Raw genomic sequence first — 12,439 nt, forward strand, 5'->3', positions numbered from 1 at the left:
AAATACAAATCTCTTCAATCGGTGTAACCAGACAACCCCTCATGCTTATAGGCTCACAGACCTCTATAAAGTAATAACAGCATCAAATGGATTAAATTGGTAGATAGATATACAAAATAAATTAATAAATAAATTATACTATTACTACTACTACTTCTGTTTTCAATATGTTTACTACTACAACAACAGGTGTTGCTTCAGGATTTTTTTGAAGGGGTGCTCTTTGTTTCAAATATTTGACAAGCCCCCCCCCCCACCCCGCCAAAAAAAGTTATCACTCAAAAATGAAGGGCACTTTTTCTCCCCTAAAACAGGACAAGCAAAAAATAGCAACAAAAATATGTCATAAAAATGATCTCTATTGGGTACGCCTACTACGCCCGCACCTCCCACCTCCTCCCCCATTGGATCCATGTATGTACTACTACTACTGCTACTGTAATGACATAGAACTTCAAAGACACTGTGCTTCAAAAATAATCATATCAATTTCATTTTTGTCAACAGAACCTTGCATGCAATTCTGTGTAGTGCTCAAAACACACAAAGATTGTGACCATAAATGGAAATTTGATTTTTCTCTAAATGAAAGACCAATCACACAAAAAGCAATTAAAAAAAAACAGAACAGGAAAGAGAAATGGTACTAACCCCAAAACTGAGATGTCAGAGAGATTCTTACAAAACTTTTAACAGAAATCACTTTCTGAAATCTTTGAGCCAATATTTTTCCTGGCCTTAAATATGTTCATATTATTATATACTAAATGAAATGAACCATGAACCACAAATTGGGCAAGTATAAATCACTAAAAGAATACATTAAATTGGCTAAGAAGTAGTTCAAAATAATTTCAGTAAAGGCAATTGATTAATATCACCTTTGATAATATAATTAGTTTGTAATTTTTAATGCCATGGAGCAAGATTGTGGTATTCAAATACATGAATGAAATAATAAATAAATACAGTATTTCAAGTAATTATAATCTTAACAATATATTTCTTTTTTTTTGTACAACATGTACAATGTTACAATATACACTCATTTCTCTTCAGCAGACAAAGTTCATTTGAATGAATGTATATTCTATATTTCTTCAAGGCAAAGATTCTTATATACATCTGGGGAGTATTTCACAAAGTAAATAGTCAGTGACTAAATTGTTCTGAACCAATTAGATGCATGGATTTCAGTAGCTTATAACAATTGTCAATGACAATCATTCTTTCATGAAATGCTCCCCTGATCTGAAGGCACACATTTCACTTGATATTAATCAAGTTACATGAACTTCAAGACTTCTTGGGCGAATTGCACACAGACTTGCATTTAATCACAACCCCCAAAATCAATCACTTCATCCCATTTTTAACCAATCAGGGTCAAGCACGTACACTCGTGATTGATTCATTTGAGTTATGTTTACTGTAACTCTTTGTGAAATGGGCCAACCTTCGGCTAGGTCCTGTCTTCAATCTCAACTACTGACAGCCAGTGGGTACATAGATTGTCATCTATTGCATTTGCATGGTCTCTCTCCCGAGCGGTGTATTCATTTGAGAATACCTACATTTTCACTACAAGACAAATTCATGCATTGCTGGCTTTCCATAGATGAGGTAAATTTCAACCATTTATGATTTATTTGAATCAATAACAAATTTTGAGGAAAAAAAGTATGTTAATCTCTCAATTTCCTTTAACTTCTCATCGTATTCTGATCAGATTTAGAAATCCTTCACCAGCTCCTTTGTTTTCTAAAACTTTAATATTTAAATGACAATCATACTCCAACCATGGATTCCTGTACAAACTGGCTTATTTCTTCTTCAGTTTATCCATCGGTTTCCTACACTTGTCTATAAAGACTACTCTCATAGTAGACAAGAAAGACAGTCTTAATATGAACAGGTGGTCTTAGGTGGTCATTATAGACAAGTCTTTTTTCAGATTCAATTGTAACCTCACTAGTGATCTCTGCAGACAGGTATTTCTTCTAATTCTATCGTGTGAGTAAAAAAAAGAACTTGACGCCTCACAAATTCTCATTTTAAGGAAAAATATGTCATGAACGCATACTCATTATATATGGCTGGAAAGAGTATCTTCTTCCAATCAATATGATACCATATTTATGTGGTATGTGTTAACGCTTGAATGATGAGTAGGGATTCTTGTAAATGTAAATTTTGACTCGCACCAATATAAGGAAAGACTGCAATGAATGAATCCAGATGTCAATGATGTCATAATCCTACATGAGTTAATAGTAAACATATATGCAAATCCCTTTTCAATGAAATCAATTTGAGAATTGATACTAAAAAGTGTAAAGTAAACAATTAAAATGTAAATTATTGAAAAGGTGTTTTGAAATGGATGTTAATGCAACCTTTGTAGGATTATGACATCATTGATATCTGGATTCATTCATTGCAGTCATGCCTTACTTTAAAGTAAATCAAAATTTATATCACTGCAAACGATCATCCAAGCGTTAACACACACCACGTAAATATGGTATCAAATTATTCGGGAGAACATACTCTTTTAGGCCATATATGTTTTAATGACATGATTTTTCCTTAAATTGGGGATTTGTAAGTTGTCAATTTTTTTTTATTCACATGGTATAGAGGTGGTAAATAATGCGGGATTGACTGAATTATCATGAGTTTTTGATCATATTGGCCTGTTCCTTCAATTTTCTACGATTCCTGACCCTCCACACAATACTCTCTGTTTCATCTGTGATCGGTCCTTTCCCTTTTGGGGACTCTGTGCTAGTAGCACTGGTAAGCGTGGAGGGGTTGTCCTCCGATGTTGTTACCGTAACACTCATAACAGACCGTTGCTTCACCTCCGTATCGTTTCTTTTGACAACCATGCGTTTTGTGTCATGAGTGCGAGGAGAACATGGAGAGCTCGGACAGGCAGTGGCTTGCTGCTTTTGTGCCATCTCCACTTGATCATCGCTCAAGCTGAACCGCTTCACTCTAGAGCTGACGGAAATGCTGCCCTCTTCGCAATCTGCTTCAGTAGAGGTCGTGTGGACGATCCCTTCATCACCAAGTCTCTCGCGTTTCACTCTCCTTTTCACAATCCCGCAGTCGTGACCCAAATCGCTGCCACCTCCATTCATATCCACAACTGTCAACAACCTATCAGCCTTGTCATATTTTTTTGTCTCATCTACACCCTTCTCTGCTTTTGGCCTTTGTCCATTTCCACAAGAGTGTTCTGTGTCCACACCATTAGTTACTTTCACATGCCTATCTTCTACACGTTTCTTTGACTCTTCCAGCCTCTTGCCAGACAGTGGCTTTTGTCTGCTTCCACAAGGATGTTCAGCATCAAGCCCATCAATAACTTTAACCTTTTGATCAGCATCAGTGCACTTCTGAGTGTCCTCCACACTCTCGCTAGGTAGTGGCCTTTGATAACTGCCACTGAGAAGGTCAGGTTCCTGGACTTTGCTCGCACTGCTCTCTTTCAGGGCTTCCTTGCACTGCTCAGACATGATGGCATCCATGACTATCTTTTTGGCTCGTTGCCTTTCGTACTCTTCTTGCTCGCTCAGGGTCCGATAAAACTGCTTTTTTGCCTCCGTCCCATCTTCAGGTGACTGTACATCATGTGACCCACATGAATCATGTGACACGGCACCAGAGGCATCATGTGACACAATGCTGGAGGTATCATGTGGGTTATCATCATCGATAACAGGTGACTTGAGGGACTGGCTTGGGGATGTATCCAGATCTCTTGTGTCTGTGGCACAGTTGTTGGCATTACTGGTAAGTACAAGCTTTGAGACGTGCACAGAACTGACCTCTGCCACTTCATCATCACTCTCCTGTGGACTGGCTGATCTTGATCTGCACAGAAATAAGAAATATTAACAAAATTTGTTTAAAAGTCATCAAAGACTTGATAAAGAACACATAATATTCCTGGGATATTAAAATCTTGCATGTAATAAAGACAACTCACCATAATAAAACTTGATTTTAGGATTATGGCATTCTAATTAGCTTACTATTTTTGCCTAGAAAAAAGTTCTTAACAGGAATTAAGAGACCAATATCAGCCAATAAGCTTGCAACATTACAACACATCAAAAATCAATATTGACCCCTCCCTCGCATAATCTTGCGACTTGGTTGGCCACACAATGATGCTTAATGGTAAAAGTGACTGCATCTTTTATGATACAGGGTTAAGGGCATTGATCTTTAAAATATTGTTGAATTTCTTGACAAATTACTTTCTTGAGATATGCACAAACACGTACCATGCTTCTACGTGAGGAGAAGTTGGTCGCTACTGGCAACAGCCCCAAACACAAGATTAGTTGAAAATCACACAGAGGCATTGCAAGAGTTATGGAATGGGAAGACAAGGCTTGAAAGTTCATGCAAGGTGGTGACAAGAGAGGGCGACAAACAGCCGATGTCATCTGGTGCTGTCTTGGTTCTCATCACTGTCTGTTGCTCTCCTGAATTGAAGTGGAAAACAAACAAACCACTCAGCATGCAGAATTTCATGTAATAGTCAAATACCACATGAAAACAAAATACAAACAAACTGAGGGGGAGGGTGTACGCTGTTAAACAGATATCTGGGCTATTACCATTATAATTTCATGCTAAAATGCAATCACTCAGTATTTAGTTACAATAAGTCATAAACCATTTGTAATTATGTCAATAGCAAATCTGTAGGACATAACTCCTAATTGAAAGTAAATATTCAGATCAAATTTACTGAATTCATACAAATTTCAAACTTTCAAATAAAGGGCAGCTTTAAGAACAATTGGCTGCATTGGACCCTATAATAATATTCCTAAATATCTATTCATTTTTATCAAAAAATGAATAGTGATTTTCAATCAGATGCAAGGATATCAGTAGCTTATGAGAATACTCAGTGAAAAACACTATTTTAAAATCAGTGATTATTTGGCTGATTGAGGGCCCCCTCAACATTTTTAATGACCATTCTGCCGCGCAAGATGTTTTTAATGTGCCCCTTGCTAATATTTACTAATCAAAGATGATTTCCCCACATATTTTCAAATATGTTCTCTAAAACTCCTCTGTACACAATTGCCCAATGAGCCAAAAGTAAGTGCTATCACCTACCCCCAACCCGTACTATATTAGCAAAAAAAATCTGTCTTTTTTTGGACCAGAGTATTGGAATTCCCTGCCCAACAACTTTAAAGAATCTCCAAGCCTTAATAATCTCTCATCTTTTAATATTTGGAAACAAAATTTGCGATGCCCGGGTTAGCAGGCCCGTATTATTTTGAGATTGCATGTAAGACCCCAAATTGCTCAAAACACGATTTTTAATATACAAATATTACAATGTAAATTCTGTATATAAAAAATTCATAAATGTATCATTATTTCTGCTTTTTAAAATTTATTTTACAATTCATTTCATGTTTACTGTCACAAAGGATTTCAATAAAGATTACAATGAGTGACGGAAAGTTGAAATACATTATCAACGGATCATAAAGTGTATCAAATATTAAAAAGATCTATGTAAACATTACCTTGGATCTATCTGCTTGGTAATGGTATCAATAGATTTAATATAAGGTGCTATTTGCCTAGCGATGGTTGCTAGGTGGCTGTTTTCCTGTTTGAGGTAGTTCATGTCTTTGAGATGAGTCTGGTAGATTTCCTGCTCGCTAGAGACCCTATCCAACATCTCCTGCCATATCTGTATGTAAAGAAATAAAGAATGGAAGGAAGAAAGGAAGAAAAAGAAGAAAAGACAGAAGAGTGAATTCATAAGAGAAGGAAGACAATATAGGAAAAAATAATAAAATGACAAAAGAAAAGAACAAAGAAGTTACAATCAAAGAAAGAATGAAAGAAAACACAAAGAATCAAAAAGGGAGAAAGAAAATAAAGAAGGAATGAAAGAAAGAAAACAGCAATAAAATAAATTAGGAAACATACATTAACTACTATATCAATATCATTCTTCCATCATAATTATAATTAACATGCATTAAAAATCACCCATAGAAATATTTTTGTAGAAAAGCAGGGACGTGGGAAAAAAAAGAGTCAACCAGACGCAGTAAACACATTTGCCTCTTCCAATGCAAAATAAATTTAGACAGACTGCCCTAAGAAAATAATGCCTTAGGAAACCACCGGCGGTAGGCGGAGACAAAAAAACAAACATCATTAGATCATCACAGGTGTTGTGGCTGAGTGGATAAGTCTTGGGACTTTGAACCACAAGGGCCGTGGTTAAAATCCCACCGCAACACTAGCGTCCTTTGGCAAGACGTTTATCTGCATTTGCCACTCTCGACCCAGGTGTAGTTTATGGTTACCCGGTAGGAAGGAATTCCTTGAATGCTCGATGCGCCCGATCAGGGTAGCCATGCTAAAGCAGGGGTAATAGTATGCAGCACTTAGAAACATTTGTATTTTGCGCTATATTACTGTTGCATATTATTATATTATTATTACCATCACTGGCAAATTATGAGCACTTTGGAAACAAACCTTTTGAAAGATGACTTTCATATGTTCTAGCGTAGCAGTATGGGTACCGATCTGGATTTCAACTTGACTGCACTCATCAAGGACATCCATCACCTAAGCAAGGAAATTAAAATGTCATTAATGTACATTTGCCACTCTCTACCCGGGTGTAGAAAGAAACCAGTAGAAAGGTATGTGCACCGATCAGGATTTAAATTTGACTGCACTCACCATGTACATCCTTCAACTAATCAATGAAAATCAAAACAGTAATGTACATTTGCCACTCTCCACGCAGGGGTAGGTGGGAATCAATATACAGTAAGATATTTCTTGATGCAATACTGTAAGCATTTGAAATGGTATTCAAGAAAATTAAACGGATGCTGGCAAAAGAATCAAGACACTTGTTGCAGTGGCGGATCCAGGATTTTAACCCTATCTAGGCCGGGGGGGGGGGGGGCCTCGGAGGCCCCCCCCTCAACGAATCGCGCGATATTTTCGCCGCGCAAAATTTTTTGACCGCGCTGCTCGCTGACTTTTTACTTTCAAGTCTTGCGCAACTTTTGAGACCAATTTTGCGTCACCCGGGTACTCGGTTCCGAAATTACGCAACATTATGTAAGTGCATGTCAGACCAAAAATTGCTCAAAAACGTGATTTCGTGTACAAAGTCAATGCAAATTGTGTTTTCAACCAAAATTCATAAATGCATGATTATTTTTAGTTTTGCTGGTCTAAATGTATTTATTTTATGCTTTTTATGATCACAGAAGAGTCCCCAACAAATTTCATTGAAAAAAAAATGAAAAACAAAAGGTCAAAAAACATAGAAATACATAAGAAATTGCAAAAAACAATATAATACATAAGAAAATGATTTGATATCGCAATTTTTTTCATGTACACTTGCTAAGAACACCACAAAGAGTTTCTATACCAAAAATTAGTACATTTGGAGCTTTATTTAGGGAGTTAGAGGAAAAAGAATGATTTCGCATACTAATTATGCATAAATTAGCATAATCACTTAATAGCGATTCGCATGAAAAAAATTACTACACAATCTTGTAGATTATGTCCCAGGCAACCCGCGTGCCGATTTTCGGCGCGATCGCGCGGTCGACGGCCGAGATCTTAAGGGGGGGCCTGGGAGGCCCCCCCCGGCTATATGAACTCCCAAAATACCCCAGCCTAGATAGGGTTAAATAGAGGGGTGCAAAGGGCAAATTTGAAAATAGAGGGGGCGCAGATGACAATTTTCTTATACATATATCAATATGTATGTACATCCTCAAAATATAGAGGAGGCATGCACTCACCTAGATCTCCACTGCTTGATGTAATGTATATGACAGTGAACAGTTTATATCTATATTTCAATGAACTAGTTGTTATGAAACTAATTTGAAGGACTTACCTTTTCTTTCTTTGCCAAGCATTTCCTACGTGTGATATCTCTGTGGATCTCCTGAACCTGTTCTTTCATTTTCTGGATACGATGCTGAAGCAACTACAAGACATGGTATAGAATGAAAACAACCACTAGAGAATTACCACAGGGAATTGTTTCATGAAAAAAATGGTCAGTAATTTCTTCTGAAACAATCAGATTCAAGGATTTCCATAGCTTTTAACAATATTCAGGGATAATCACTGAATACTTGTTTCATGAATGTTCCCAGGTTAAAAAGTTTATAATTTTTTGTTTTAACAAACATTGCTTACAATTTCCCCAAATCAATCTTACACAAAATACATACAGGAATAACAGGAACAAAGAGAATTGTATCTTTCATTTATAACATTATATAAAAGTTTACAGTACCTGCACCAAGCCTTTAAAGGTTATGATAAGCTGATTGAGATTCTCCATCAATTTTAATACAATTACAGTACATGGAAATAAATGAGGCACAGATTTATTAATATTCATATGATACAATTTTGAAGGGAAGTGTTTTCTTTATTGCCCTAACTTCAATAAAGCTATCTAAAATGCTGTCAACCATATCTTTGGGCTTGATTTTGGCACTATAGATTTATTTGTTAAGTCATGCATAACTTTAAAATGGCTATATATTTGTCATAATATGAAACATTCTTATCTTATATCCAATTATGTGAAACTATAAGTACTATGTTTGCTTGATTTTTCTTTTTTCATTCAAATCAACGTAACGTTGAGGTAGACTTCCTCTTAACTATGACCACACCCTTCTTGATCACCTACCCTGAAATTTGCTTCAAAGGCCTTGCAGTGTTCTACGAAGGGTCCGTTGCCCTCCTGCATGCGATGACGGATGCTGGCAGCCATCTTACTACCCCTTCTTGTCCCCTTCATGGTCAGGGGGTCTTGGAGTGTGTTTGTTAGAGACAAGTGACGAGCGAGGGCGCTAGATATGTAGGCGTTGGAGAGGGACTGTGCCGCTTGCTGCTGCTCTCTGGTTCTGAAAGAAAATAAATTTAAACTCGTTACTTTCCTTTTGTAAACTCTCCTCAGATCTAAGTTTCATCAACTGTTTTACATATTTCACAGTCAGAGTGTTTTGTATCATTTCAAGTCATGGGTACTCTTTAAGAACATTTTCAATTTGTTTCCAACTTTTCACACAAGGTACTCTGTAATTAGAGAGCAACTTCATCTTTCACCTAACTCCATAATAGGTGAAAAAAAGCAGAATTAATCTTTAGTGTGAAAAAAAAGGTATATCAAAATGCTGAATCTGGTATCATTGTCAATTTTCTATTACATAGCTATAAAAAACAGATTTCCTACGCACCAGAAAATTTTCCAAACAAGGCCGAGGTTTAATTCAGACCTACGAAACCGATTCCTAACTGACACAATAAAAAAATAAGATAATACTTTAATCAGTTTGGAGAATTGTTTTATTGGTGTGACATTAATGAATTTATCCTCTCACCTTGCTGGAGGATGCTGGGGCGGTGGGGTGCTCGTTGTCGGCATGGAAACATGGATGATCGGTGAGCTGCTCCCGCAATCAGAGCAATCATCCAGGTGGATACGAAGCAAAGGTTGAAGACATCGAGCAAACTTAACCTCGTAGTCGGTGCTGATATCCCCGCTCTCCTGCGGCCGAAGCTGATGAGGCTGGCTGGCTATGGATTCTAGTCTCCCATTCAAGGACTACAAAACAAAAGTTTAACAAAAATTTGATTTATAATGCTAATGATATTGCACTCATTTCCATTTAAATGTGAATACATGTAAACAAATGTTAAAGTACTGCAAGTAAAATGAAATAAGCACAGAGATTAGGCAGTGCTGAATATGTTTGACAAAATACAATAAAGCCAACTAGCCTGTGACACACAGAGATTATGTCTATCAGACAAATTTTCAATGGTATGGTAGTAAGCTTAAAATTCTCACTTGCTTGCCTTAATGTTTCAACATCTGATTAATCTGTCTAGTATAGGTTATTCCTGTTTGACCGAAAAGTTTGCAGTTTTCAATATAATAGTAGCTGGAATGGCGATTTTTATTCTGAATCCTAGACAAAGTTACTAATTGCTTTACCTTTAGAACTAGTTTCTTGGAGCTTCATGAAGTCGACTAGAATACATCCTAGATATATGCATGAACTAGCATACTGGGGTCCGTTGCAGAAAGAGTTGCGTTTAAAGGCAAGTCGAAAAATCAATCGCAAGTCCCAAATGCGCGCCGTTGATTGGTTGAAAATCAAGTTGCGCATGATTTTTAGAGTTGCGATTGATTGCAACTCTTTCTGCAACGGGCCCCAGCTTTTTCTAATCACGGGCCCCAGGGGCCTGATTAGCATATATCAGATAATTGATTGTAAAATTTTGTAAATTATGTTGTGGATAATGTGTGTACCGATTTTCATTGCGAACGGACAGGATAAAGATCAATGTGAGATGAACCTAAATAACCTGGTTGTATTGGGTTAAAGGGTGGGGATGGAGTACTTACTGAACCAAGATCCAGGAACTCGTACATGTTGGCATTGCTGACGAACATGGTACTGATGGCAAGGTATGTCTGGAGAGCAGGAAGCATGGCGGCAAGACTCGGCAGCTGGTCCTTAAATGCTTGCTCTTTCTGAAGCTGTTGACTATTAATGAAAACATCATTACACTATTAAGTAAGAGTTATCTAATGAAGTAAATCCTTGCCCGGTTCATCCCTGTTTTAGATAAATAAGGATGTTCATTATTGAGGTATTTCAGAATGACTTTATACCATTAAGCTTTTTCTAATCATGAGAATACATTTTTCCTGCTTCTCACTGTCTCCCATCCTTCCCCCCAAAAACTTACAACCTTTCTCATTCTTATTCACCCAAATTTATCCTTCTTGTCATTCTCTTTCATCCCACTTTTCTTCTCCTTTCCCTTCCTCTCCCTATTCCCCTTCTTCTGTACCTCCGTCTCCTCCTCATTATTCTTCTCCCTTCTCCTCCTCCTCCTCCTCATCATCATCATAATCATCATCATCACCATCACCACCATCACCACCACCACCACCACCATCATCATCCATCATCATACATCATCATCACCATCATCATCATCATCATAGCCTACCTGTCAACATTCTTCAGTAGCTCCTCCTTCTTCTCCATCATCCTCTCCTGCATCTCAGCACAGAGCTCCTGGATGGAGACCCGCTCCTTCTCTGCATTGCTCCTCACCTCCTGCATCAGAGCCTGGAAGAGGATGATGGCATCATGGACGGAGCTCTGCAAGTCTCTGATTGTTGTGATGCGTTCCTCCAGCTGTCGACAGCTCTGATTGTAGGCGGACTCGAGATCCAGGCAGAACGCTCTGTCATCCCTTTAATATTGATGGTTACAAATAAAAAAAATAGTCAATAAAATAGTTCTGGATTCTTGTGATACCTTGTTTTCTTATTGGGATTAGCAGATGCAGGAAAAATAGCTAATATGAAGAAAACATTAATTTTTACCTTGATGTTATTAAATTTATATTTTTTCGGTGACTTTTAAATTCACAATAAAAGAAATCATATACAACATTGATATAAAAAGAATGGATTATGCAGGAAACAATTTTATACAACATAAGAAGAATTAAAAACTTACTTTTCAATATCTCTGAAGCACTTGATGCAGAGCAGCTCTTGTTTTTCTGTAGAATACATTATGTAATCATCATTGTGTTTGGCTGCAGGATCAACAAAAAAATGCAAATAACAGCATTGATGCATTCATATATGGTCATTTTCAAACGTGAGTGACACGACAATCGGAGAGGTTTAAGGGCTCATACTTCAAACTTAAAGGTTATGAATCATTCATGACTACTATATTATATACAATGTAGGACTGGCATGGGCCACTACGAGTTTGATTTGAATTCAACAATTCGTTTAGTAGATATGATTAAAAAACGGTGCGTGAGTGACACGACAAATTTTGGACATGGGTTTCTGACCACTAACACATATGGTTGGATTCGTGCCCAAGTAGTTGTCATGGAGTACTGTGAGTACCAGTAAATGGACATAAATAGTGTACCTATCTAACACATATAGTCAAAATCAATCAAACCTTCTCTATGGAAAATGGTACCCTCCTATGTATCGTGAGTGACACGACATCCAAAACGTGAGTGACACGACAAGTGCAAAAATACAACATTTATCTCAACATTGAAAGTATTTTTTGCATGATGTAGAAGAGTAAAATATCATTAACCAAAAAAAACAAGCTTAATAACATAATAACTGCTTTCTTTAAAGTTCATAATAAATATGTCATCCTGATGTTTTATTCTTGGTCTATGGTCATATTTGCCCATCAACTCACATTCCCTATACCATACCACATTGTCACACTAGGGCTTCTACCACTCTCCTTTTTAGAGGAGGAGGGGGCACTTGAAGGAGGTGTTATGAGGTCTTGGC

General features: G+C 37.2%; 1 protein-coding gene across 1 annotated transcript in view; it reads right to left on the reverse strand.

The window, feature by feature from the left end:
* Positions 1-2,892: 2,892 nt before the first annotated feature.
* LOC121427348 (RING finger protein 207-like) overlaps positions 2,893-12,439 on the reverse strand; it is a 38,657-nt gene continuing 29,110 nt past the window's right edge. The window contains exons 5-14 of the mRNA XM_041623696.1: positions 11,616-11,697; positions 11,098-11,346; positions 10,484-10,625; positions 9,453-9,676; positions 8,759-8,975; positions 7,946-8,038; positions 6,547-6,639; positions 5,574-5,743; positions 4,299-4,502; positions 2,893-3,882 (exon numbers count right to left, since the gene is read on the reverse strand). Of these exons, the coding sequence (XP_041479630.1) occupies positions 4,460-4,502; positions 5,574-5,743; positions 6,547-6,639; positions 7,946-8,038; positions 8,759-8,975; positions 9,453-9,676; positions 10,484-10,625; positions 11,098-11,346; positions 11,616-11,697 (1,313 nt within the window). The 3' untranslated portion in view covers positions 2,893-3,882; positions 4,299-4,459. The remainder of the gene's footprint in view (positions 3,883-4,298; positions 4,503-5,573; positions 5,744-6,546; positions 6,640-7,945; positions 8,039-8,758; positions 8,976-9,452; positions 9,677-10,483; positions 10,626-11,097; positions 11,347-11,615; positions 11,698-12,439) is intronic.

This window comes from Lytechinus variegatus, chromosome 14, assembly GCF_018143015.1.
Source record: "Lytechinus variegatus isolate NC3 chromosome 14, Lvar_3.0, whole genome shotgun sequence".
Classification (NCBI taxonomy): Eukaryota; Metazoa; Echinodermata; class Echinoidea; order Temnopleuroida; family Toxopneustidae; genus Lytechinus; species Lytechinus variegatus.